Source organism: Sus scrofa, chromosome 13 (assembly GCF_054392235.1).
Source record: "Sus scrofa isolate SSC_HxYL_T2T_F1_AM1 chromosome 13, Sscrofa_HxYL_maternal_Yorkshire_Landrace_v2.0, whole genome shotgun sequence".
In the NCBI taxonomy this organism is placed as follows: Eukaryota; Metazoa; Chordata; class Mammalia; order Artiodactyla; family Suidae; genus Sus; species Sus scrofa.
The window spans coordinates 46,016,270-46,044,141 of record NC_139395.1 but is presented as its reverse complement, the minus strand read 5'-3'; the positions used below and the strand labels follow the sequence as shown (position 1 = coordinate 46,044,141).

The following is a 27,872-nucleotide window of genomic DNA, read 5'->3' as shown; positions in this document are numbered from 1 at the left end:
AGCCGGTTAGGATACAGCATTGTCGTCACTGCTGGGGCTTGAGTTCAATCCCTGACCCTGGAACTTGTGTTGCAAGCTGCAGGTGTACTAAAAAAAAAAAAAAAAAAAAAAGGAAAAAGAGGCCCCAGTGAGCTCCCTTGCCTCCTGGAAACAGAGGTCATCTGAGAACAAGAAAGCAGGCTCTAAACCAACACAGAATATGCTGACAGCCTGATCTTAGAATTCCCAGTCTACAGAATGGTGAGAAACAAATGTCTGTCGTTTATAAGCCACTGAGTCTGAGATGTTTGGTTATAGCTGCCCCAAGGGACTAAGATAGTAGTCCAGCTTCCCAGCCCTGGCTATGCAGGGACGCCTTGTTATCAAAGCTAGAGCCCACTGGCCTGTGTGCAGTAAAGCAAATCTACTGAGCCTAGGCTGTGGTGAAGGAAAGTGCAGCATTTATTGACAGGCGCCAAGCAAGGTACCTGGGGCAGCTGGTGCTCAAAACATCTTAATTTCCCCATGGGATTTAGCAAAGCATTTTTATTAAAAGCCAGAGAGGGGAGTCAAGTCACAGGGAAGGTGATCAGCTCTGCACAATTCTGATTCGTTGATGGTGAGGTAACAGGGTAGTATCACAGCTGTTAACTGTTAAGCAATCAAAGCGGCCATTAGGCCAGGGGTGGGCGGGGAGGGCTACATGCTTAGCATCTATAAAACAACTCAGGAAATGTGCACCAGATATTATTATCTAGGTACTTGCCAGAGGAACTAAAGCAGAGGAGGGATCTGTCCTAGGAAGGCCCCATATGGTCCTGCTCTGTTATACCCTGACCCACAGTGAGGGGGCATCTGAGGCCTATTAGCCGTGGCCCCATCTAAGGGTGTCTTTGAGAGCCTATGTTCTGGCAGCAGTGATTGGGGCCAACTGGCCCCATTCTGAGCCAGGTGGTGGCCTAATGTGTGCCTGGAGCTGCCAGTTCCTAACCCTCAAACCAGGCCATTGGAGCCAAGCTTGCCCTGACGCAGGGGTGAGCCTACCTGGACTCAAGGTAGGGTGAACAAGGGCATAGGGGTGTCACTCCAGGAGGAGTGTCTTCAGAGCTGGAGTCCTGGGAAGCTTCTGAACTAGGCATCCAAACAGGAACCAGCATCTGTCAGGCGCCTACTGTGTGCAGAGGTTTGCCACACCACCCCACTTCACCCTAAAGTACCTCTGGGGAGTATTCCCCCGGGCGAGTGTGGGGCGGGGGAGGGCTCTGAGCCCAGCACCCGGGCCTGCCGGCAGCACCCAGCAGAAGCTCAAGGACCAGGACGCAGATCCCCGAGGAGACCTTCTCCGGACCCCGGGACAGGGACTGGCGGTGTGGGCGGACAGGGCCCTGAGAGCAAAAGGCAACTTTGGTGGTCGCCGGGTGCCCGTCGGCGGAACCCGCTCCGGGGAACCAACACCTAACGTGTGCCTGGCCTGGAGGCTGGGAGGGGCGTCCGCTTCCTTTCCTTCCCTCGCCCTCCCCTCCTCTGCCTCCCGGGCGGGGTTCCCGGAACGGCCGGGGCGGGGCGCCGCGCGGGTCGCAGAGGCTGAGGCCGCACCGCGACCGTCAGTCCGCCCGCCAGCCCAGCCATGGCCACTTCAGCCCCCGCGCCTCGGATCCTGCTGCTGCTGTTGCTGCTGCTGCTACCGCCGCCTCCGGGTGGTGAGCCTTGGCGGGTGGCCGGGGGTTTGTCCTGGGAAGGGATGGGGGCAGCCGCGGCGCGCCGTCCCTGGAACCAGCCCAGGCAGCCCTGTCCCCGTAGGGCCGCCAGCGGACCTCTAATCACTCTGAGGTCGTCAGCCAACCCCACGACTGGTCTCTCCTGCCCAGCCTCTCACCTGTGTGAACTGACACTGTCCTGACCCCAGGCAGCTGCCACCATTGCTCTGTCCTGGAATGGTGGGAATGGGGGGTGGTCTGTCCTCTAGTGTTCCAAGGGATTGGGTCCTCAGAGGCTGGGGTAGGATTCCCTTCCTGGTCTTAGTGGGGGTGGGCAGGGGGTGGCAACAGGGAGGCCTGGACCCTCCATCTGCACCTTCCCTCAGCCTCTGTTTGTTGGCTGGGAGCCTCTACTCCCTGCCTTCATGGCCCTGGTGTTCCTGGAGACGGCTGAGGCTGGCCCCCGGCGTTGGAGGAGACACGCTAACTGTGTGTGTTGATTGTAGACTGATGATTCACAGATGGTGGAGGCCAGGCTGGGGGCCTTTCAGGGGTAACTGAATAGAACAGCACACTGCCCCACCCACCTCCTGCCCTAGGAAGCCGAAGATTCTTCTGGGGTGGGTGGTTTTCTCCAAGGGAAGGACCTTATTTCCTGGGCACTGGGACACATCTAGAGGACCTGGGGTGGGAAGGTGAGAAGGTCCAGCCCTGTTTCCTGGTCCAGTGAGGTCTGGAGAGCCTGGTTCAGAGCATCTGGGTGTCAGAAGACCATTTGTATCATTGGCTTTGGGCTCAGACGTCACCTGTGTGCGTCTTCAGGCCCAGCTTAGAGGCTTGGGCTGGGCTGTGGCTGTAAAGGCCCTGCTGGAGGTTGGTCACCTGAGCTACCCAGTAGCACGGGCTGTGCTTACCACCAGCTCGCAGGTGGACAACTGGCTAGGTTGGGCCTGTCATTGGTCCTCTGCCCTGCAGCTTTGTCCAGAGCAGGCTTCTGTCTGGAGCTGCCAAGAAGAAAGCATCTCCCCCCACCTACCACCGGGTTCCCAGTTGTCGCTTCTCAAGGTCAATCAGTGCCTCTGTCTTTGGACCTTGCTCTGCCAGTGGCCCACGGGTGCATGATACTCTGGGGGTGGAAACATTATCCTTTCTTGCCATCCAGGTTCTTTGGCTGGTCTAATAATTAAATTGATGTAAGACAGATTAACAGGAGACAAACAAAAGTTTAACAACACATATACTTCCTGGATACCGGAGGGAGACCCAGGAAAACTGAAGAAACTGCCCCAAATGGTGAAAGCCCTCACCTTAAATACCGCCTTCAACTAAAGACAAAAAAAGTTATTAGGAGCCAGTTATGGAAAGTCTGTTGTGGGAAGTTACCAGGAAATGGCTGGTAAACAAGGGTAAGGTGGTTATGCAGGTTTAAATCTATTCTTTTTGAGCCGGTATTGCCATGAGCTGTGGTAGGTCAGACACAGCTCCGATTCTGTATTTCTGTGGCTGTGGTATAGGCTGGCAGCTGCGACTCAGATTCAACCTCTAGCCTGGGAGCTTACATATGCCAAGGGTGCGGCCATAAAAAGACAAAAAAAAAAAAAAAAAAACCCAAAAAACCAAAACAAAAAACTATTCCTTTTGTATTGATGAGAGTCGTCTTCCTCTTCCTAGTACATCAGAGGGAGATACCCTTACAAATGGAGATTTCCCTTATACTTTTTTTGTTTTGCTTTTTAGGGCCATACCCATGGCATATGGAGGTTCCCAGGCTAGGGTCAAATCAGAGCTACAGCTGCTGGCCTACACCACAGCCACAGCAACAGGGGATCTGAGCCGCACCTGCAACCTATGCCACATCTCATGGCAACGCTGGGTCCTTAACCCACTGAACAAGGCCAGGGATCGAACTGCATCCTCATGGTTCCTAGTCAGGTTTGTTAACCATTGAGCCACAGTGGCAACTGTGGGATTTCCTTTATACTTTAATGTCTAATAAAGGGGAACTTATCAGTTTTTAGAACTTCTGTAGTTTTTAAAAAATAACCTCCTTGGAGTTCCCATCGTGGCACAGTGGTTACCGAATCTGACTAGGAACCACGAGAGTGCAGGTTCAATCCCTGGCCTCATTCAGTGGGTTAAGGATCTGGTGTTGCCATCAGCTGTGGTGTAGTCTCAGACATGGCTTGGATCCAGTGTTGCTGTGGCTGTGGCGTAGTCTGGCAGCTATAGCTCCCATTTGACCCCTAGCCTGGGAACCTCCATATGCTGTGGCTACAGCCCTAAAAAGCAAAATAATAATAATAATAACCTCCTTAGGAGTTCCCACTGTGGTGCAGTGGGACTGCAGTGGCTCAAGTCGCTGCGGAGGAATGGGTTCAATCCTGAGCCTGGCTCACTGGGTTAAAGGATCTGGTGCCACTGAGGCTTGGATTTAATCCCTGGCCTGGAAACTTCCATATGCCACAGGTGCAGCCGTAAAAATAAGTAAAACAAACAAAAAAACAAAAAACCTGCTTGGGAGTTCTCTGGTGGCCTAGTGGTATAGGATCTGGTGGTGTTACTTCTGTAGCTTAGGTCACTGCCATGATGGGGGTTCGATCCCTGGCCTGGGAACTTTGGCATGCCACAGGCTCAGCCAAAAGCTGTCTTAAAATAATCCTTATGCAGGAGTTCCCATCTTGGTGTAGCAGACTAGTATCCATGCTGATGCGGGTTTGATCCTTTGCCTCCCTCAGTGGGTTAAGGATCTGGTGTTGCCATGAGCTGTGGTGTAGGTCACAGATGCAGCTCAGATCCTGCGTAGCTGTGGCTGTTGCCTAGGCCACCAGCTGCAGCTGAGATTCGACCCCTAGCCTGGGAACTTCCACATGCCGCAGGTACAGCCCCCAAAAGCAAAAAAAAAAAAAAAAAAAAAAAAAAATCCTTATGCCAAAGAGGAATATTTGGGAATGACAAATTCTACTCCACTCCCTTTCAATACACTGAGCAGGCTGGATCTCTAGACTTTGCCCACTGGGGGCCTAGCCAGGCTGGGTCTTCACAGTTCCAGTGCTGTGCCAAGACTGTTTCCAGGCGACACAGCTACACTTCAGGGTTTATCATGAGAATTACCCCCAGCCTAACATAATCACCTGGTTCTTGCTGGACTGGGTGTTCCATTTGGAGTCTGTATTGGCCGAATTCAGGACCATTCCCTCCTGCTGCTGGGCACTACATCTCTGTTCATGTAGCCTAAGGAGGCGGATACATGGGAACCTTTAGCCGTAGCATCTTGCAAGTTTGCAAACTTTGTGGTCATCCAGAACCCTGAATTGTTTTCCAGACTTTTCAACCATATCCCCTCAGCACGACCCTGTATGCTGAGGCTCTGTCCTTATCCCAGCCCGTGGAGATGTCCTTAGATCCCATCTCCAGCTAAGAGCCATGTGATGGTTAGTCCTGGGGCTCCACATGGTGCCATTGCCTCAGAACCCCGGCCACTGTGAGCACAGACATCTCCTAGGCACTTGCTGCAGGCCCAGCCTATGGCTAAATGCTGTGGGGACACTTCTGAGGTGGATGTGACTGTGGCTGGTGAATTGGTTAAGAGACAGCCTATTGTAAGGCTCTGGTCTGTGAGCACTGGTCTCTGAAGTCATAGTGTCCAGTGGGGGCTGAGGCTGCTGTGGCTGAGTAGTGGGGACAGGGAATGAGGATTAAGAACTGGTCGGTCTAGGAGTTCCCGTTGTGGCTCAGTGGATTGAGAACCTGACTAGTATCCATGAGGATGTAGGTTCAATCCCTGGCCTCACTCAGTGGGTTAAGGTTAAGGATCAGGCATTTCCATGAGCCGAGGTGTTGGTCGCAGATCTGACGTGGCTGTGGTGTAGGCAGGCAGCTGTAGCTCTGATTTGACCCCAAGCCTGGGAACTTCATATGCTGCAGGGCCAGCCCTAAAAAAAAGAAAAGAAAAGAACTGGTCAGTCTAGTGCCTGGCCCCCAACAGCTGGTTTGGGTGTTACTGTTCAGCTGTGTGACTGCTGGACTGGGGTGGCTTCTGCAGGAAGGGCCTGGACTAAGGCCTTGGTGAGTAAGTAGATTTGAAGGTGGGAGATGGGAAAAACGTAGGAATATGGCCCAAGTATGGGGTGACCTTCAAGGACTTTTGTAGTCTTGTCCTGCCTTGCGGACTCTGGACTTGATCTCATGGTCCGAGAGTGGTCCAGTCAGACTCACACTTAGAAACTTCAGTTATCCTGGAGTTTCCATCATGGCGCAGCAGAAACAAATCTGACTAGGAACCATAAGGTTGCGTGTTTGATCCCTACCCTCGATCAGTGGGTTAAGGATCCGTCATTGCCGTGAGCTGTGGTATAGGTTGCAGATGCGGCTTGGATCTGAGGTTGCTGGGGCTGCAGCTCCCATTGGACCCCTAGCCTGGGAACCTCCATATGCCACAGGTACGGCCCAGAAAAAAAAAGAGAAGAAAATTTAGTATCCCATCTGGAGGCAAGCGGACTGGTGGGAGAGGTAGGGAGCCCAGGTAGGCCCTCTGCTGTGGCTGGGGAGAGGGCAAGGCTGGTTGGGGCAGTGGCCAGAGGTGACCAAAGACTGGGATGGCTTGGAGATGGTGCAGCATGCTTAGGCCTGCTGGCCTTTCTGGGGAAGGGGCCGCGTTGGCTGGGATATGGCTGAGTCCTGGCCCTGTGGCCACAGGTGAACACGTGTGTTTCTCTGCTCCAGCCCACAGTGAGGTGTGTATGGTTTCTACTGGACGCAGCCTCTTCCCCAAGTTCTGCTCTGATTTCTGCTGTGGCACCTGTAACTACCAGTACTGCTGCTCTGATGTGCTGGAGAAATTTGTGTGGAGCAAGGATGAGTGTGATGTTCCAGAGGCCAGGTGGGTACACCGGGTGTCATAGGGTGGGTGGGTGGCTTGCCCCTCTGGCCTCGCAGACCCCTCAAGATGGTGGCAGAGCATTGAGGGTGGGGGGATTGGGGAGTCCCCGTTCTGGGCTGGGCTCCCCAGTCTCTGCTCAGGAAGTCCCTTGCCCATCTCTCCCCAACCCTAGAGGGTGCCAGCTCACCCAGCCTTGGGCTGAGCAGGTTTTCAGGGGTCAGTGGCCTCAGCTGGCCCTGTGGCTCACCCCTAGGTTTGTACTTGTACCAACATGTCCTCAGGGTGGGCACCTTGGCGAGAGTGTACCTGTGGTGTGTGTGAGTACCTGGTCAGTGGTTGTATGTGGTTTATGCAGCTGTATCTTGTGGGCCCTGGAGGGCATCGTGTGTGGGCGTATACCCCACTGTGTGTCATGCCTGTGTCCTCTTGCCACGGTCCTGGATATACACGGCAGCTTGGGTTTAGACCAAGCTTCCAGGCCCCTGCGTGTGTCTCTGCCACATTCTGTGTTTCTTTCGGCCACAGGTGTAGAGCGTGGAGGTGGTCATACTCCTAAGCTCGTGGCAGGTGATCTTCATTGGTCTGGGCAAGACCAGCCTCCCACTGTCTTACACATTGCTTTCTTTCTTTTTTTTTTTTTCTTTTTCATTTTTGGCTGCCCGGTGGCCTATGGAGCTACTGGGCCAGGGATCAGATCCAAGTTGCAGTCTTGACCTAAGCCATAGCTGCGGCAACACCAGATCCTTAACCTACTGTGCTGGACTGGGGATTGAACCCGAATCCCAGTGCTCCCAAGATACCACCGACCTGTTGCCCCATAGCGGGAGCTCCTTATACATTTGCTTTAATCTCCTGTGACGATTCCATTCCCTCCTCACTCCTTGGGCAGCCAGTCTTTTGTATTACTTCGATTGTTGAGTTCTTGCAAAATCTATATGGATCTGTGGGTGCAATGAACTCCCTTACTTTTTGCAGTTGTTACAGTGTTTGTAAGACCCACCCACATTGCTGTGTGGATGGCCCCGGCCCATCACTGCCTTGTCATTCTCTGTGATGGGAGTCCAAAATTGGCCATCACAGCTAACCTCAGGGGGCATCCTTGTATGCTTCCTCCTGCCTCCTTTTACAGAACTTTGGGAGAATTTCTTCCAAGTCCACTGGAGCAAATTGCCAGGTCAGAGAGATGCATGTAGTTACTAAAGACTTCCAAAGTGCTCTTGGGAGAGTTCCTGCTGTGGCTCAGTGGGTTTAGAACCCAACATATTGTCGGTGAGGATGTGGGTTTGATCCCTGGCCTCATTTAGTGGGTTAAAGATCTGATGTTGCCGCATGCCACAGAGGTGGCTTGGATCTGGCATGGCTGTGGCATAGGCTGGGAGCTGCAGCTCTGCTTTGAGCCCTGGCCTGGGAACTTCCATATCTCACAGGTGCGGCTATAAAAAGAAAAACAAAGTGCCCTTGGGAATGGCGATACCTGATGAATCACATACTCCCCTTTTTGGGTCTTTACAAGTGTCTTTTTTCCGTGTGTGTGTGTGTGTGTGTGGGTGTTTTTTAATCTATTCTGGCATTTAAAAAACAAAAAGCAGGAGCACTCATTTTGTTTATTATTAATTAATTTATTTTTTATTTTTTGTCTTTTGTATTTTTAAGGCCACACCTGTGACATATGGAGGTCCCCAGGGTGGGGGTCCAATTGGAGCTACAGCTCCCGGCCTACGTCACAGCCACAGCAGCACCAGATCTGAGCCACATCTGTGACCCAGGTGACAGCTCAGGGCAACGCTGGATCCTTAACCCACTGAGCGAGGCCAGGGATCCTCACAGAGACAATGTTGAGTCCTTAACCTGCTGTGCCACACGGGGACTTCCAAGATAAATATAATTAATTTTTATGAATTGACCTTGTATCCAGAGACCTTATTAAATTTACTTATTGAGTGGTTTTAACTGAAAATTCTCTAGGACTTTCTACAAAAATAGTCATTTATTGTGGCCTTTTGGCACAGCGGTTTAGGGTTCAGCATTGCCTCAGCTGTGGCACAGGCTGCAACTGCAGCATGGGTTTGATCACTGGCCCAGGAGCTTCCACATGCTATGGGTGTGGCCAGAAAGAAAAATGTGCATGTCATGTGCAAATAATGACAGTTTTTATTTCTTCCATTCCAATTCTTATACTTTTTATTCCTTTTTTTAGCTTTATTACAATAGCTAAGGTCTCTGGAACAATGTTGATTGAGAGTGGTGATAGACAGCATCTTTGTTTCTTGCCTCCAAGGGAAGGCTTTTCTCATTTCACCATTGAAAATATTTGCTGGATGGAGTTCCCTCGTGGTGCAGCAGAAACAAAACTGACCAGGAACCATGAGGTTTTGGGTTCAACCCCTGGCCTTATTCGGTGGGTTAAGGATCCGATGTTACTACAAGCTGTGGTGTAGGCTGCAGGCACGGCTCAGATCCCGAGTTGCTGTGGCTCTGGCGTAGGCCGGCAGCTGTAGCTCCGATTGGACCCCTAGCCTGGGAACCTCCATATGCTTCAGGTGTGGCCCTAAAAAGCCAAAAAAAAAAAAAAAAAAAAAAAAAAAGATTATTGTAATCCCTGGAATGTTTTAATTTTATTAATTTTGGTGGCTGAGTAGCAATAATGTGTCATTGTATTAATGTCTTTTAAGATTTCAGTCTTGGGAGTTCCCGTCGTGGTGCAGTGGTTAACGAATCCGACTAGGAACCATGAGGTTTCGGGTTCGGTCCCTGCGCTTGCTCAGTGGGTTAACGATCCGGCGTTGCCGTGAGCTGTGGTGTAGGTTGCAGACGCAGCTCGGATCCCGCGTTGCTGTGGCTCTGGCGTAGGCCGGTGGCTACAGCTCCGATTCGACCCCTAGCCTGGGAACCTCCATATGCCACTGGAGCGGCCCAAGAAATAGCAAAAAGACAAAAAAAAAAAAAAAGATTTCAGTCTTGAAATTTATTGTGACTCATTTTATGGTTCAGGATATGCTTTATCTTGGTGAGTTTCTTATGTACCTGAAAAGAAGGTATATTCTGCAGTCGTTGAATGTAGTGTTATCTAAGTGTCAAATAGGTCAAGTTGGTGATAATAGTGTTTAGATCTTTTCTATCCTTATTGATTTTTGTGTGTGCTTGTCTCATCAGTTACCAAGAGTCTACAGATATGTTTAATCTTTTAGTTTTGTCAATATTTACTTCAGGAGTTCCCATCGTGGCGCAGCAGAAACGAATCCGACTAGGAACCATGAGGTTGTGGGTTCGGTCCCTGGCCTCCCTCAGTGGGTTGAAGATCCGGCGTTGCCGTGAGCTATGGTGTAGGTCGCAGACGGGGCTTGGATCCCGCATTGCTGTGGCTGTGGTGTAGGCCGGTGGCTGCAGCTGTGATTGGACCCCTAGTCTGGGAACCTCCACATGCTGTGAGTGCAGCCCTAAAAGGACAAAAAGACAAACACACACACACACAAATTTACTTCATTAAGCCTAATACTTTACTAGCTGTGTACATATTTAGGATTCTTTTGGCTTTCAGATGCATTGCTCATTTTATCATTTGTGGTACCTCTCTTTAGCTCTTGTAATGCTCTTGTGAACCCCAAAGGCAGTATTTTTTTTTTTTGGTCTTTTGTCTTTTTAGGGCCACAGCTTTGGCATATGGAGGTTCCCAGGCTAGGGGTCTAATCAGAGCTACAGCTGCCAGCCTACACCACAGTCACAGCAACACGAGATCCGAGCTGAATCTGCGACCTACACCACAGCTCAAGGCAACGCTGGATCTTTAACCCACTGAGCGAGGCCAGGGATCAAACCTGCGTCCTCATGGATACTGGTCAGATTCATTAACCACTGAGCCGTGACAGAAACTCCTTTTCAGTTTTTAAAACATTAAAAAATTTTTTTGGAGTTCCTGTTGTGGTTAAGAATCCAACTGCAATGATGAGTCACTGCAGAAGTGAGGATTTGATCCCTGGCCTAGGAACTTTATAAAAAAGTTTTTTTAATACACTTAAAAAAATGAAGGCATTCCCATCATGACTCAGGAGTTAATGAACCTGACTAGCATCCATGAGGACTCAGGATCAATCCCTGGCCTTGCTCAGTGGGTTAAGATCTGGCATTGGTGTAGTTCGCAGACCGGCTTAGATCCCGAGTTGCTGCGGCGTAGGTCCGTGGCTTGGGCTCTGATTTGACCCCTAGCCTGGGAATCTCCATATGCCATAGGTGTGGCCCTAAAAAGAAGACAAAACTCAAAAATAAATATATAAATAAATGTAATACTCTTGGGAATTCCCGTTGTGACTCAGAGGTAGCGAATCTGACTAGTATCCATGAGGATGCGGGTTTGAGCTCTGGCCTCGCTTGGTAGGTTAAAGATCTATGTTGCCTTGAGCTGTGGTGTAGGTCACAGATGTGGTTCAGATCTGCAATTGCTATGGCTGTGGCATGGGCTGGCAGCTACAGCTCTGATTTCACCCCTAGCCTGGGAACTTCCGTATGCTGTGGGTGTGGCATTAAAAAGACCAAAATATATATATATTCTGTATAAAAATTTTTAAATGCAATTTTTTTTTGTCTTTTTTTGCCATTTCTTGGGCCGCTCCCGCGGCGTATGGAGATTCCCAGGCTAGGGGTTGAATGGGAGCTATAGCCGATGGCCTACGCCAGAGCCACAGCAAGGCAGGATCTGAGCCGCGTCTGCAACCTACACCACAGCTCACGGCAACGCCGGATCCTTAACCCACTGAGCAAGGGCAGGAACCGAGTCCGCAACCTCATGGTTCCTAGTTGGATTCCTTAACTACTGCTCCAGGACGGGAACTCCTTAAATACAATTTTTGAAGATTACTTCCCATTATAGTTATTACAAAATATTGGCTATTTTCCCCATATTGTAAATACATCCTTGAGCCTATCTTACAGGAAGTGGTTTATACCTCCTACTCTCCCACCCCTATATTGCCACACACTTCTCTTCCCCACTGGTAACCACTAGTTTATTTGCTATATCTGTGAGTCTGCTGTTTTTTTGTTGTATTCACTAGCTTGTATATTTTTTTAGATTCCATGTGTAAGTGATGAACAGTATTCCCCTTTATCTGACTTATTTCGTTTAGCATAATGCCCTCCAAATCTATTCATGTTGCTATAAATGGCAAAATTCATTCTTTTTATGGCTGAGTAGTATTCCACTTTTTATCTGTTCATCTGTGGACGGACAATTAGGTTGCTTCCATGCCTTGGCAGTTGTAAATAATGCTGCTATGAACCTTGGGGTACATGTATCTTTTCAAATTAGCCTCTTTATTATTTTTTTTTTGGATGTATACCACAGAGTGGAATTGTTGGGTCATACACTAATTTTTTTTTTTTTTTAACCTGTGCAACAGCAGAGTTGAAGCCATAGCAGTAACAATGCCAGGTCATTAACCCACTGAGCTACCAGGGAATTCTGATAGTTTTATTTTTAGCTTTTTTTGAAATCTCCATACTGTTTCCCACAGCGGCTGCACCAATTTACATTCCCACCAACAGTGTAGGAGGGTTCCCTTTTCTCTACATCCTTGCAGACATTTGTCACTTGTATTCTTTTTGTTGATAGCCATTCTTTTTTTTTTTTTTTTTGTCTTTTTGCTATTTCTTGGGCCGCTCCCGCAGCATATGGAGGTTCCCAGGCTAGGGGTCGAATTGGAGCCATAGCCACCAGCCTATGCCAGAGCCACAGCAACGTGGGATCCGAGCTGCGTCTGCAACCTACACCACAGCTCACAGCAACACCGGATCATTAACCCACTGAGCAAGGGCAGGGACCGAACCCGCAACCTCATGGTTCCTAGTCGGATTCGTTAACCACTGAGCCACGACGGGAACTCCGATAGCCATTCTGATAGGTATGAGGTGATTTTTTTTTTTTTTTTTCTTTTTAGGGCCACACCTGCGGCATATGGCAGTTCCCTGGCTAGGGGTGAAATCGGAGTCCCATCTGCAACCTATGCTGCAACTCAGCAATACCGGTTCCTTAACCCACTGAGCAGGGCCACGTATTGAACCCACATCCGCAAGGATACTAGTCGGGTGCGCATTTCCGCTGAGCCACATTGGGAACTCCATGAGGTGATACCTTGTTTTTTTTTGTTTTTTTTTTTTTGTCTTTTTAGGGCCACACCTGTGGCAAATGGAGGTTCCCAGGCTAGGGGTTGAATCAGAGCTGTAGCTGCTGGCCTACACCACAGCCATAGGCCACGCCAGATCCGAGCTGTGTCTTCGACCCACACCACAGCTCACGGCAACGCCAGATCCTTAATCTGCTGAACAAGGCCAGGGATTGAACCTCCATCCTAATGGAACCTGGTCAGATTCATTCCTGCTGAGCCACAACTGAAACTCCAAATGAGGTGATACCTTATTGTGGTTTTGATTTTCATTTCCCAAAGACAGTATTTTAATTGTTCCTAACAGTGAATATTTATTTACATTTATCCATATATATTTTTTCTGCATATTGCTTCCTCTATCTTTTTTTGTTTTGTTTTTTTGGTCTTTTTGTCTTTTTTAGGGCCCCACCTGAGGCATATGGAAGTTCCCAGGCTAGGGGTCTAATCAGAGCTCTAGCTGCTGGCCTACACCACAGCCACAGCAACACCAGAGCCGAGCCATGTCTGCAGCCTACACCACAGCTCATGGCAATGCTGGATCCTGAACCCACCGAGAAAGGCCAGGGATTGAACCGGAAACCTCACGGTTCCTAGTCCAATTCGTTTCCACTGTGCTACAATGGGCACTCTGCTTCCTTCGTTTTTAGGCTTTATCTGAGATCATGTTCTTTCTTCCTTTTTTTTTCCGTCTTTTCGCCATTTCTTGGGCCGCTCTCATGGCATATGGAGGTTCCCAGGCTAGGAGTCTAATCGGAGCTGTAGCTGCTGGCCACAGCCACAGCCACAGCAACCCCAGAGCCGAGCCACGTCTGCAACCTACTCCACAGCTTACGGCAACGCTGGATCCTTAACCCACTGAGTGAGGCCAGGGATCGAACCCACAACCTCATGGTTCCTAGTCGGATTAGTTAACCACTGAGCCACGACGGGAATTCCTTTTCTCTGCTTTTAAAGATTTTTCTTGTTTTTCAGCAGTTTTACTATGATGTGCCTAGGTATGGCTTTTTTGAATTTTTCCTGCTTGGGATTCATAGTACTTCTGGAATCACTGGCTTTTTCTTTTAAGTTTTGGAAAATTTGCAGCTGTTATCTTTAAAAAAAAAAAAAACTCAGAGAGGAACAAACAATTTTAATAACATGCATATCTCCTGAATTTTTGGGAGATACCCAGGAAAACTGAGTAACTCCAGTCATTATCTTTTTAAAGATTGCTTCTAGAGTTCCTGTCATGGCGCAGTGGTTAACGAATATGACTAGGAACCATGAGGTTGCGGGTTCGGTCCCTGCCCTTGCTCAGTGGGTTAACGATCCGGCGTTGCCGTGAGCTGTGGTGTAGGTTGCAGATGTGGCTTGGATCCTGCGTTGCTGTGGCTCTTGCGAAGGCTGGCAGCTACAGCTCCGATTCGACCCCTAGCCTGGGAACCTCTGTATGCCGCGGGAGCGGCCCAAGAAATGGCAAAAAGACAATAAATAAATAAATAAATAAATAAATTAATTAATTAATTAAATAAAATAAAGATTGCTTCTGCCTCCATCTCACACGTCTTAAGAATCTGATTGTCCATACATAAGAACTTTTGTAAACTGTATTCCATAATTCACCTATTATCTTTTGTATTTATATTTACCATCTTTTTGTGTCTCTGGGCTTCGGTGTGCATATATTTCTTTGGGCTTCCTCTGGTTGATTAATTATATTTATTTTTCATTTTTTATTTTTTTTAGAGCTGTACTTGTGGCATATGGAAATTCCCAGGCTAGGGCCTGGAGCTGCAGCTGCCGGCCTACACCACAACTCATAGCAGCACTGGATCACCGACACACTGAGTGAGGTCAGGGGTCGAACCCACGTCTTCATCCTCATGGATACTAGTTGAATTTGTTTCCACTGCGCCACAGTGGGAACTCCCAGTATGAGTTGTTTTGATGTCAGGGTCTGATAATTTCAACATTTGAAGCCCTTGTGAATATTTCTATTGTCAGTTTTTTTTCTTTTATTTGCTATTCATGTTGTCTAGTGTTCCTGAAAATTTTCAGTTGTGTACTAAACATTGCATTTGCAAAATTGAGTAGAAATTTGGAGCTCAGGTCTCCCTCTAGGGGATTGATGTTGCTTTTGCCCAGGACACAAGCACTCTGAGGTCACCTTGGCATAATTGCGGAGACTGAGGTGATTAAAAGCTGAGCTTTCTGCTAAGTTTTTCCCTGCCTTTCTTTTCCTTTTCTTTTCTTTCTTTTCATTTTTGGCTGTGTCTGTGACATGTGGAATTTCTCCACCCAGGGATTGAACCCATGCCAGAGCAGTGTCCCAAGCTGCTGCAGTGACAATGCCAGATCCTTAACTTGCTATGCCACAAGAGAACTCCTTAAATGTTAGTTTTTGGGGAGATCCCATCGTGGCTCAGTGGTTAACGAACCTGATGAGGATCCATGAGAATGTGGGTTCGATCCCTGGCTTCGCTCAGTGGGTCAAGGATCCAGCATTGCTGTGAGCTGTAGTGTAGGTTACAGATGCAGCTCGGATCTGGCATTGCTGTTGCTGTGGTGTAGGCCGGCAGCTACAGCTCTGATTCGACCTCTAGCCTGAGAACTTCCATATGCTGTGGGTGTGGCCCTAAAAAACAACAAAAAAAAGTTAGTTTTTGTTAGTACAAATGAGCCCTTCAAAAAGAAATATAGTCATGGAGTTCCCGTTGTGGTGCAGTGGAAACAAATCCGACTAGGAACCATGAGGTGGGTTTGATCCCTGGCCTCGCTCAGTGGGTTCAGGATCTGGGGTTGCCATGAGCTGTGGTGTAGGTCACAGACGAGGTTCGGATCCCACATTGCTGTGGCTCTGGTGTAGGCTGGTGGCTACAGCTCCGATTGGACCCCTAGCCTGGGAACCTCCATATGTCGTTGGTGCGGCCCTAAAAGGACCAAAAAAAAAAAAAAAATAGTCACTATATCAATAACACATTTGGCACAATTGATGGAAATTCACTAATAGTTTTTATTTATTTATTTATTTGTCTTTTTGCCATTTCTTTGGCTGCTCCCATGGCATATGGAGATTTCCAGGCTAGGGGTCTAATCAGAGCTGTAGCCACCAGCCTACACCAGAGCCACAGCAACTCGGGATCCGAGCCTCGTCTGCAACCTACACCACAGCTCATGGCAACACTGGATCCTTAACCCACTGAGCGAGGCCAGGGAACGAACCCACAACCTCATGGTTCCTAGTCGGATTCATTAACCATTGAGCCATGACGGGAACTCCATTAATAGGTTTTAATACTAGTCTGTTTTGAGTTTTCTCTACTTGTTTCAAAAATACTGTTTCACTGGTGATATGTTCAAATCAACAAAGTTGTTTTTTGGTTTTGTTTTGTTTTGTTTTTGTCTTGGTGCCTTTTCTAGGGCCACACCTGTAACATATGGAAGTTCCCAGGCTAGGGGTCTAATTGGAGCTGTAGCCATTGGCCTACGCCACAGCCACAGCAACTCAGGATCCGAGCCGAATTTGCAACCTATACCACAGCTCACAGCAACCCCAGATCCTGAACCCACTGAGCGATGCCAGGGGATGAACCCGAAACCTCATGGTTCCTAGTCGGATTCATTAACCACTGAGCCATTTCGGGAACTCCAACAAAGTTGTTATTTTAAGAAATCTCTGTTGTACCTATAGTTATTTCCCCCTGTTTTTTGTTTTTTTTTTTTACTTTTTTTTTTTTTTTTTTTTTTGCTTTTCAGGGCTACACCTGAGTCACATGGATGTTCACAGGAGAGGGGTTTAATCAGAGCTGCAGTTGCTGGCCTACACCACAGCCACAACCATGGCAGATCCAAGCCGTGTGTGCAACTTACACTGCAGCTCAGGGCAATGCAGGATCCTTTAACCCACTGAGGATGGCCAGGGATCAAACCTGCATCCTCATGGGTACTAGTTGGGTTCTAAACCTGCTGAGTCACAACAGGAACTCCCCCGTTTTTATTCTGTAGTTTTATCTTTTTGCATTATTTCTCTCTCTCCCTCTTTTTTGGCTGCGCCCGCAGCATGTGAAAGTTCCTAGGCTAGGAATTGAATCTGTGCCACAGTTGTAGCAATGTCAGGTTCCTGACCCACTGTACCATAAGAGAACTTCCGGAGCAGATATTTTGTATGATAGCTATATTGTCGTATCTCTTGAAACTGGTTTTGTGGCCTCACATGTGGTCTGGCCTGGAGAATGTCCCATCATTTTGGAAGGATGGTGGCGCTGTAGCCTGAGATCCTGGGGTATGTGATATCCACCCTCAGGAGGCCACTAGGGCTACCTCTCTGGCCTGGTACAGGGTTGGTTTTTAGGCATGTTCTGCATGGTTGCTAAGGTAAAGTTTGTTTCTGGTGTGCTGCTTGGGGCTCAGGCATGTTAATTATGAGGTTTCCTCTTTGCAGTGTCCCCGCCAGTGTGGAGCCAGGAGAGCAGCTGGGCTCAGCACTGAGGTTCCGCTCCAGCTTGGACAGCGACCCCATGTCAGGGTAAATAAAACCTTCAGGCTAGGTGCATCTTCCTGGCAGAGATGACAAGGGGGCTCAAAAGGGCTGTGGGCACTGGGGTGGCACAGAGTCCTTGGGGTAGGGCCCCAGGGAAGCCCTCACCATGTCTGACCTCCAGGACTTGACTTTTGATCCTCGTGTGGGAAGTTGTATCCTCATCATTTTTGCTAGGGGTGGGGGTGACTGTGGTTGGGGGTTGACAATTGAAAGGCCAAGTGAGGGTGTTCATATTGTCCTAGGTGATAGGGTGGATGCAGATGATCTGTGGGTATAGGTGATGATGAGGAAGCGACAGTGATGGGGACAATAGTGGCAGAAGGTGGTGATGATGAGGCAGTGGTGACAGGGATGAGGTCACGGGGGTAGAGTGCTGAATGTGGTGATTGTGCAATGGTAGTGATAGTGGCGGGTGCAGTGGTGGTGGGGATAGGGTGATGGTGGGTGTGCGGTAATGGGGCGGTAGTGTGTGTTGATGGTGGGGAGGCTGGTGGTAATGGAGGCTCTGTTGGCACATGATGGGGTGACAGTGACAGGGAGGTGTGATGGGGATGCTGGTGGTGGGTAATGGTGGCAGCGGTGACACTGTTGGGGGTGATGGTACTGCAGGTGATGGGAAAATAATAGTGTGGTAAAGATGCTGGGATAACTGATGCTGGGATAACATCAGGGTTTGTGGGTCGTGCTTATTGTTGGGGGGCAGGGTACAACCCCAACCCAGTCTCCCAAACTCCAGTCCCCTTGGCCAGGTTCCTGGCCTGTCCTGATGCCACCATGACAGGTGTTGTGATGCACACTTCATGTGAATGGAATGGGCATGCAGTTGCTTTGCTTGTGTGTGTTTTCCTGGTGGAGTGTGTCACACGTGCATTGTGCCCCCTTCCTTGGTGGATCTAGAACCCCTCTTAGGAGAAGTTCTACCCAGGCCTGGTTACCCCTTTGGAGGAAGAAATTTTGGCCTCTGGGCCTTTGTGTGTGTGTGTGTAGGGGGAGGTCTAAGTTCTGGTCCTCTCCCATCTTGCATTGTGGGCCTGGGCAGGTGTCAGGCCTCTCTGGCTCACAGGAGTTGGGCAGGACTCCTATAGGAGGGGGTGGGGACAAGGTGGTTCTGTGCCCCCTGCACCGGGGGCCAGGCGTTCTGTTCTGCTCCTCCTGCAGCCCTTCCTCAAATGTTGCTGATCCTGGCTTCACACCCAAGGACCCCACCCCACCCCCTTTGCTGAGGCCCAGGACTGTGGGCTTTTAGTTGGCCACATGGGAGATTGTGATGTCCAGCCTTGTCCTGGGGACAGTGGGTACCACAGGGGTTTCTGGGTAGTGCTGAGGTCTGCACAGTGTTTTGAGAAGAAGACCACTCTGGCTGCTTCCTGGAGGAGGACAGGAGCGGGCCAGGAAGGTGTGGCAGGCTGTGGTGGAGACAGCCATGGTGTCCTGGGCCAGGTATTAAGAGGCCAGAGGTAGGAGGGTGGCCGAGGGAGGGGAGGGGATGGTGCGCCCTGCTCTGTGCCCTGTGCAGGGGATAAGGGGTAGATAAGGAGTGGGTTTCAGATGAAGTGCTTGGATTTGGGTGGGATTGAGTGTGTTGAGGACCCAGTCTGAGGGTCAGCAACATTTGAGGAAGGGCTGCAGGAGGAGCTGAGAGGGAGGGGTCAGAAAGGTGGGAGACAAGAGGAGGGCTGGCCAGTCTGTGTGTTGAGAAGGACCAGTGGTGGATTCCACACTGCAGAACAAGGTTGCTGGAAGGGCAGAGAAGTGGATTCCCAGGGCCAGCTCAGGAGCACTTCTCCCTCGTTGATGCCTCCCCTCAGGCTACCCTGCCCATCCCCTGGGAGAGCTGATGATGTTCCCTCTGCCCTGGCACCCCCGCCCCAGTCTAGCCCCATTGCTTCTTTGCTTCTGAGCAGAGCCCCAGTGTCTTGCACAGCTCCTGCCCTATAAAGGTTTAGGGCTCAAGAAGTAGGTGCCCAGAGGGCAGCGGGATGGGATTATCCATGACACCAGGTGGCCACATGTCTAGGCCCCCATAGAGCCATCCTCTTGGGTGAAGGTTTGTCCACTGCCCCCTTGGCCAAGGACACTGTTGTTTGTCCACTGGAGCGTTGATTCCTTAATGGGGTCCAGCCTGGTTGGAAGCTCTGGTTACACCCTACAGGGGAAGGACCTATATGCTGAGGGGGCCTGGGTCAGCTCTGCCCCCCTCCCCACCTCCAACCCCTCCTCCTTCCTTCATGGACCCTCGAACTCAGCTTTTCCTTTGGGCAACCCCTTGGGTTCCCTAAGAACAAGGCACCAGATCAGCACAGGACTCAGATGAGACCCCATTTGCCTTTCACTTCCTGGCTGTGTGGCATCCTCCCTTGACATGGGCTCTGTGCTCCCCATAGTGTGGCCATGTTATGTATGTGGGTCTTCTGCCCACCACCCACTTTGGCAGGTGACTCTCATCCTGCCCTGTTGATGGGCATTGGCTGGTTCCATCATGGTTCTCTTGGGTTCTGATTGTCCCTTCCCTGTTCTTTGCCACTCATGAGATGGTGTGGCAGGAATGGTGTGTGTGTTTTTTTTTTTTTTTAATTTTTAAAATTTTTTGTCAGTCATTTATTTATTTATTTATTTATTTATTTATTTATTTATTTATTTATTTATTTTTGTCTTTTTGCCATTTCTTGGGCCGCTCCCGCGGCATATGGAGATTCCCAGGCTAGGGGTTGAATCGAAGCTGTAGCTGCCGGCCTACGCCAGAGCCACAGCAACACAGGATCCGAGCCGCGTCTGCGACCTACACCACAGCTCACGGCAACGCCAGATCGTTAACCCACTGAGCAAGGGCAGGGACCGAACCCGCAACCTCATGGTTCCTAGTCTGATTCGTTAACCACTGCGCCATGTTGGGAACTCCTTTTTTTTTTCTTTTTTAATTTTTTAATTTTTTTGTCTTTTATTTATTTATTTATTTATTTTTTGTCTTTTTGAGGAATGGTGTGTTTTGAGTGGTAGAACTGCTGGCTTTTAGCTTGCTGGCAGGTCAATCCTGACCCTGTGCACTGGTTACTCTGGATGCAGGAGGAAGGCATGGAGGTGCATTTAGGTGAGGCATGGCGAACCTGTGTCTGTTCTCAGCCCTCACAGTGCCCTTCCCATGGCTCCCACATGGCTCCCACACCTGCTGTGTGATGGCCGTGTGCTGCCTGACCAGCATCATGGTAAGAGTACTGGTGTCCTGGTTCCAGAGATGGCCTTTCCAGTGTCTGCATGTTGGGAGTCTTTGGCCTCCGGGGGACCAGCCCATTCAATCCCACCACAAGCTTCTTGCCTGGGCTTTTGCTCCCGTGGCCTCCTGTCCCTTCCTGCCTAGGCCGACCCTGCCTTCTGAAATTAGCCTCTGGACTCTTTGACCTGGAAGGTAGCCCTGGCCTTGGGAAACCCCATTCCTTTCTCTCAGAGGTGTGGTTCTGTTAGTCTTGCGGCCTGTTGTGGCCTCTGGCCCCTACCCCACTCTGCAGCCACCCTTCACATATTCTTCCTCAGGGCATCATGCCTTGCTGTTCTACTAGATGCTCCCTATGCGGGTCCCTGAGTGAATTTATTCATATATCAAATCCTTATTGGGCACATGCTGTATGGCCAGGCACCAGAGATTCAGTGATGGTCCAAAGCAGGTGCAGTCTCTGCATCCATGAATCACAGGCTGGGGACAAGATGCATGTTAATGAAATGCTCATGCAAAGGAGTATATGCTTATACATTAAGGTAGACAGGAATTTGGTTCTTTAAGAGGATTTATCAAGGAGCCTGACCTCATCTGCATGGTCAGGAAAGGTGTCCCAAGGAAGTAACATTTTCAGCTGGGTCTGAAAGGTGAACAAGAATTAATTCTATCAATGGAGTTCCCGTCGTGGCTCAGTGGTTAACGAATCTGACTAGGAACCATGAGGTTGTGGGTTCGATCCCTGGCCTTGCTCAGTGGGTTAAGGATCCGGTGTTGCTGTGGCTGTGGTGTAGGCCGGTGGCTGCAGCTCCAATTCGACCCCTAGCCTGGGAGCCTCCATATGCCACGGGAGCAGCCCTAGAAATGGCAAAAAAAAAAAAACCCAAAAAAACCCCAAAAAACAAAAAACAAAAGAATTAATTGTATTGGTGTGAGAGGAGGAAAAGAGTCAATGGGACAGGCGGGACTGCATGTGCAAAAGCCCTGAGGTGTAGGACACAGCAGGGTACTTTCAAAAGCTGAAAAGAGGGTGATGTGGCTGGACCACACAGGGCATTTTATTTTATATTTGACTCCCCGACCCCTTTATTTTTTCAGCCATGCATGCAACATGCAGAAGTTCCCAGGCCAGGGATCAAACCTTTGCCATAGCCGTGACAACACCAGATCCTTAACCTGCTAGGCCACCAGGGGACTCCTGTTTAGACTTTTAATTAAAGATTAACATCTGGGAGTTCCTGTTGTGGTTCAGTGAGTTAAGAACAACACAGTGTCCCTGAGGAGGCAGGTTTGATCCCTGGCCTCCTTTAGTGGGTTAAGTATCTCGCGTTGCCACAAGCTGTGACATAGGTCACAGATGCGGCTTGGATCCTGTGTTGCTGTGCCTGTGGCATAGGCTGGCAGCTGCAGCTCTGATTCAGCCCCTAGCCCGGGAACCTCCATATGCTGCAGGTGCGGCCCTAAAAAGAAAAAAAGAAGAAAAAGATTAACATTTGCTTTACTGTGTGAGATACATAAACACACACACACGTACAGATACATGTATCACATAGAGTTAAACAAGTAAATTATAAAGCAAATTCCGGTGTGATCCCAAGAGCTACAGGAGCCATACTGGGTTTTCAACCGTGAGTGACAAGATCAGACCTGGCCAAGTGGTCAAGGGGACTTGAGGAGGCATTTGCATTGTCCTGAGGAGGCAGGTTCAGCCTCAGGCAGGCTTGTGGCTTTGAGCATGCACAGGTGGGAGAGGAGTTGTTGAGGGGATGGGCTGGTGGTGCCCCCTGGGTGGGTGTGCTGGTGGGCTTAGATAGCTAAAGGTGCCTGTTGAGGGGACAGCTGGAATAGGACTGACTGGTTGAGCTGGGCTGCCAGGTGTGTGTCTCGGACCCATGCTAGTGCTGTCCTGGACTTGGGGTGGATGGTGCCCTGAGAGGCCAGGCCTGAGCAGGCGGAGCTGTGGAGGCAGCTCTGGGAAGATGCCTGTGTGCTTCCCTCCCCTCTGGTGGCCCCTGGGAGCATAGCTGGGAGCAGCTGGGGCGCCTGGGTGGCTGTGCTGTGTCTTTAAGAGGCCCTCGCATCTGTCCTTCCTGCCTGTGACGTCAAGGTTAGGGGAGGGCCGAGGAGATTCACTTTACTTTTCCTGGAAAGGGGAGGAGATTGAAACTGAGTGGCCCCATGATGGAAAGGGGAAGTCCAGGGGTATAAGAGGCCCCTGACTGAAGGCGGAGGCTAACATGGGGTGAGCTCGGGCACCATACTGTTATGTGTATGACAGACAGCAACAGAAGAGAGAGAGAGAAAGAGAGTGAGAGTGAGAGCGAGGTTGAGAGCGAGAGCGAGAGTGAGAGAAAGAGAGAGAGAGATTGGGGGGTGGGGAATAGAGGTTAAATATTGATGGTGGTGGCCCTGCAGTTGCGTGCCATTGATTGTGTGTGAATGTGGGGGTGCGTGTCTCCATCCCTGGGTCAGCAGAGGATCTGGGAGGAGCCTGTGGTGAGGGGCAGGGACAAGATCCTCTGGTTAAGCCAGAAGGCACCTCCTGACTCAGATGGTCCTATTTTGGGGCCTTGTTCTGGGTATTTTGAGTCTGGAGTGTGAAGGGTCTGCCCTTAGTCTGTCCTTTGGCTGTGACTCTGGGCCCTGCTGAGCTTGTGCTGCCTGTTGGGGCTGTGAGATGGAAGCCCCCCCACCCAGGGTGGTGGGCGTCCCCAGCCTCCCCCAGGCCTCCGGGGAGGTGGATACCTACAGCTCACCAAGCCCCACACATGTTTTAATGTGCTTGATGCAGTTACCTTTTATTAGAATACCGCTTGGCCTCTGGGAACAGGGGAGGACAGCAAGGGGCTGTGGCTGCCTATGAAAGTCAGCTTTGGTGAACTTCCTGCCCAGGGCCTGCTTTCTCAGGGGGCAGGCCTCCACTCCTGGTCCTTGCTGAGGGTCTGTGTAGGCAGGAAGGCTTCCTCCAGAAGGCAGGGCTTATAGTTTGCTGCTGGCCAGAGTGCAGGTGTATGTGGTCCCCTGGCACAGTGTTTGGCACCCAGCAGCTGCACTGTCAGCAGCCCTGCCCTGGTTTCTCTGAGTGCCTCTCCTTATTGGCCTGGCCACACCTGGCCTCCACTCTCCTGGAACTTCTCTCCATTTTTGTCACCTGCATCATTTTTCTTCTCAACACCCATCTTCTGTAATGATCTGTGGGCTTCTGGAAGCCACGAGTTGGTCTGTCTTGCCCACTGCTGTTTTTGGTTCAAGCCACACAGCACCGATGAATAGTTGCTGCTGCCTTGGTAGAAGTGGACAAGATGTGTGTACGGGGGAGACACTTGAACGCCTTCCTGAGCTATCGAGGAGGTAGCAAGGGGGCAGCCCCTGGGCAAGGTGCTTCACATAGACTCACAGCTCACTCCCTTTTACACTTGAGGAAACACTTCAGGTTGACACAGGATCAAGCTGTACACCCTAGAAGTTGCTCTACCTGTTGCCCAGATTCTCCTCTGGCAAGAGGGGTGCCCCTTGGGCATGGGTGTGGTATGGACTGCAAGCAGGTCCTGGGCATGGGCTAGAAGCGCTGGGTCATGATTGGCTTTTCGGCAGGTTTGGAACGACTGTAGCTGTCGGCCTGACTATCTTTGTGCTGTCTGTTGTCACCATCATCATCTGCTTCACCTGCTCCTGCTGCTATTTGTACAAGATGTGCCGCCGACCACGTCGTAAGCATACCCACCCCCACCCGCCTTGTCCCACTGTGACCCCTTGTGTGCAGGGACGGACTCAGGGTGGTAGGGGAGCCGACCAGGGCCCTGATGGGGCTAAGCTGGAGAGAGGAGTGGCAAGCCTGAGGGTCCTGACTGGGACTCTCTTTGCAGCAGTCGTGACTACCACCACGGCCACCACAGTGGTACACGCCCCTTACCCGCAACCTCCAAGTGTGCCACCCAGCTATCCAGGACCGACGTACCAGGGCTACCATTCCATGCCCTCCCAGCCAGCGATGCCAGCTGCACCCTACCCGACGCAGTACCCACCACCCTACCCAGCCCAGCCCATGGGTCCCCCCGCCTACCACGAAACAATGGCTGGTGAGTATCCTGCTGACCCAGACACCTCCCGACCCCCCTGCAGCCCGCATGCCCACAGCCAACCAGTGTCCTCTCCATTTTCAGGAGGTGCGGCCATGCCCTACCCTGCCAGTCAGCCTCCTTACAATCCGGCCTACGTGGATCCCCCGAAGGCAGCTCCCTGAGCACACCTTTGCATCTCTGGCTGCCACTTGATCTGTCATGTGTGTATGTGAATGGGTATGCAGGCACGGTCTTGTTTCTTCCCGTGCGTGGTGTGTGTGTCCTATTTGTACACGAAGTTTCTTGTGAGGGGTGGGGGACAATCCTTCCCAGAGTTAATTGGGACCATAGCTTGTTCCCTTCCTGACTTGAAATTATGCTTCTGAAATCTCAAGCAAAACTGAAAGAATGGTTCTCTTCCAGACAGCCCAGGGAGGCCAAATGGGGGTTGTCACACTAGGATAGCACAGCTTTTTGTGGGCACAGTGCACCCGTGTTCCAGTTTCTGAGGAATGCTGGCCACTGCTCAAGGCCATGGCTTGTCCCCAGACTTGCCTTCAAAGAACCAGAGCCGTGATGCAAAGTGGGTGAGGTGAGGCTTGGGAGCCAGCCAGAGGTGGGTTTCAACCCTTGTGGCAGACAGCCCACAGCTCCCACAGCCTGTGCCTTGCCCATTGGAGGGAGGGCAGCCTCCTGATATCAAAACATCTCAGGCAGAGCCGCACCCTCCCTCGAGCACTCTCTGCCTGGACTCTTGCATCCTTCCTGGGACCACCTGGAAAGCCACATTTACCCATGGTTCTGGCTGCCCTGACTCCCGCCACAGATGCACAGGCTGGCCTCTGTCTACCTACACACTCAGGTGTCATCCCTGCAGTGTTTTTTGAGCTAAACATTTTACCTGCTTTGTTTCAAAGTGTGTGTTATAATTGCTGTGAGGCTGAAACCCCTGGGTCCTAGAGAGAAATTGCCCCAGAGGAGAGAGACTGTCTAGCGTGATAGCCCCTGCTTCCCCAGCACCAGCCTCACAGACTGTCCAGCTCCTGTACCCCAGTCCACAGTCTGTCCTGGCAGTGGGGACACCTGGGCCAAGGGGTCATCTGGACCAAAGGTGGAAGGGGCCCTGGGTGGCTGCTTTGGCCCAGACACAATACCTCGGTGTTCCCTCTCCTCTATAATGTCTTACCACATTGTAGCTTTGTACCTGTTCGTGTGTTTTTGAGAATCTAGAGTCTGCACCCTTGTTTATAATAAATGCAAGTATTTGGATCTGCTGTCCCCCTGTTTTGTGGCCTTGGCTGCTGGGATTGTGTATTAGGCCAGGTACCAACCATTTCCATCCAATATTTGGAGTTCATTTCCCTCACTTTTATTGGGCTCAGACGTCTCATCATCCTGCTATGAAGGGTGATAACAAGGACTGCCACTTTCTGTGTCCTGGCCCCAGGTCTCTGAGTGTGGGCAGAAGTGCAGGAGGCTCTAAGGCTGCCACGGAGCATAGAGGTGAGTGATCACTCAGCGCTGTGAGAGGGTCTTTATTAGTCAGCCCTTCCTTGGCCTAATGCCCAGGTATGGCTATGGACAGCCCATACAGTGTGGCTACTGCCAAGGTCAGGAAGGCCAGCAGGCCCAGTGGGGCCAGCAGTCCCTCCCTGGGTGGGGTTCCAGGGCTCTTCATTGGAGAAAGGGGCTTGGGGCTTCTGTCCCCACCAAGGTTGGGGCTGGTGTTCCTGGCTTTGGCCAGGAGTACAGTGGCCTTGGCAGCAGATGGCCTTGGGTTGGTTCCAGTAGAGGCTGTGACCACGTACATCGGCTTGACGGTGCTGAAAGGCCTGGCATGAACATCTACCCACCGTAGCAAGGCCCGTGGCCTCCACTGACAGATGCTGAGCAGGGCTAGGACATCACCCTCAGCCGTGTGTGAGTCTGGTGGAGCCTGGCCATACAGGCGTGTATAGATGCTGCCCAGACTGTAGCTCTTCCTTGGGCCGTGCTCCGAGGAGCCGTCAGCTTGCTCCAGGGCCTTCAAGGCTGCAATACTATCCACACAGAAGGTGTCATCCAAAGCACTGGCAAGGCCCAGCATGGCCAGCTCTGCCTGGAGCAGGGGGAAGTCGTAGCGGTCACCGTTGTGTGCCACGAGGCACGAGGGCTGTGGCTGGCGCTGCAGGAAGGCTCGGAGGAGATTGGCCAGGTTGGCATCGAAGTACTGACGCCCATGTGCAGCCAGTACAGCTGTGCTCAGGCCAGTGATCTCGCTGGCTGCAGGGCTGCAGGCCTTCCCTGGAGCCACGCACAGGGAGAGCTTGTCCAGCACCCGAGGTGGCGGTGGCACCGTGGGAGAAGGCCCCTGTGGGATGGGAAGGCTCTCCAGGGCACATCTATGGACAGCTAGCAGGCATAGCTCCGTGACCTTGGGCTGGGAGAAGGGCAGGCCAGTGGCCTCCAGGTCCAAGAAGATGAGGGTCTGCACGGGAGCCTGGGGCAGGGCCTGCGAGCCCATGGTAGGTATCTGGCGCTGAGCCTGGGGAGGAGCATGGGGTGGGGGTGGGGAGGGTGAGTGCCCAGTGATAAGAGGAAAGGAGGGTAGGGGGTGGGTGGGCAGGAAGCCAGAGAAGGTGCGGTGGCTTCCTTTGTGGGATCAGCATACTCAGCTATCTGATCAGGGGAAGGTTTGGCTCCTCCCCTAGAACCCACTTAGCCTGGTGTGTGTGGGGGAGCAGGTACCCACAGCCCTCCCACCCTACCCCATCCCCTTGGGGGTCCTCACCGAACAGCAGGCAGGCAGCAATGACTCAGGGTGAATGCTCTCTGGCTGGTTCTTGCTGCTGGCAGCAGTGGCGGGAAGTGAAACTGGGCCTGAGCCCGCCCAGGAGCTGGTGTGAGCAAAGCCCGCCCCTGCTCGTCAGCCTGCTGGGCTGTCCCTCTTGCCAACACCCGTTCCCTCCCCAGGCACCCACAGTACTGCCTCAAAGGCCTTCTCAGATCTCTGTCTGGCACAGTGCACCAGGACCCCTGGACAGCAGGGGACAGGGCTATCCGGGAAGGCGAGCTCCAGGACTCAAGCCTGCCGGGAGCCCCTGCCATGGCGTTTGTACCCACCCCTTGGCCCCACTTTCCCAGGCCTCCCTGGTTTAGGCCTGGGCTGAAGGGCTGCCTCCTTCTCTGCCACACAATGGTTTCTAACCATGGCCTCAGCCCAATGCGATGACTCAGGGCAATTCCACAGGCAGGGCAGAGCAGGGCTGCTTCCTCAGAGCAGATTCATCACCAAGGGGCTGGATCTCAGCTCCCTCCAGGGACAGTAAGAAGGATCCCAGTTTCCTTGGATCCCGCTCCTACTCTGTCCCTCCCAATCAGCTGACACACAT

At 51.3% G+C, this 27,872-nt stretch overlaps 2 protein-coding genes across 10 annotated transcripts; one reads left to right on the top strand and one right to left on the bottom strand.

Moving 5' to 3' along the window:
• The first annotated feature begins 725 nt into the window (after positions 1 to 725).
• Positions 726 to 25,770, top strand: SHISA5 (shisa family member 5). 8 transcript variants are annotated; one of them, XM_084988390.1, is made up of 6 exons: positions 726 to 1,034; positions 6,399 to 6,555; positions 17,134 to 17,217; positions 24,035 to 24,150; positions 24,310 to 24,519; positions 24,604 to 25,770. In XM_084988390.1, the coding sequence occupies exons 2-6, from the start codon at positions 6,416 to 6,418 to the stop codon at positions 24,681 to 24,683; spliced, it is 630 nt and encodes a 209-aa protein (XP_084844516.1). In that variant the 5' UTR covers positions 726 to 1,034; positions 6,399 to 6,415; the 3' UTR covers positions 24,684 to 25,770. The 8 variants fall into 8 exon arrangements, with proteins under 8 accessions (XP_084844516.1, XP_020926292.1, XP_020926290.1 ...); XM_021070633.2 differs by having other exon boundaries at positions 24,307 to 24,519; XM_021070631.2 differs by lacking the exon at positions 726 to 1,034 and adding an exon at positions 1,527 to 1,679.
• Positions 25,771 to 25,847: 77 nt separating this feature from the next.
• On the bottom strand, positions 25,848 to 27,822 carry TREX1 (three prime repair exonuclease 1). 2 transcript variants are annotated; one of them, XM_084986582.1, is made up of 3 exons: positions 27,604 to 27,822; positions 27,272 to 27,377; positions 26,022 to 26,540 (listed from the first exon to the last, which is right to left on the bottom strand). In XM_084986582.1, exons 1-3 carry the CDS (start codon positions 27,689 to 27,691, stop codon positions 26,060 to 26,062), a joined length of 675 nt encoding a protein of 224 aa, XP_084842708.1. In that variant the 5' UTR covers positions 27,692 to 27,822; the 3' UTR covers positions 26,022 to 26,059. The 2 variants fall into 2 exon arrangements, with proteins under 2 accessions (NP_001432000.1, XP_084842708.1); NM_001445071.1 differs by lacking the exon at positions 27,604 to 27,822 and having other exon boundaries at positions 25,848 to 27,025; positions 27,272 to 27,361.
• Positions 27,823 to 27,872: the final 50 nt, after the last annotated feature.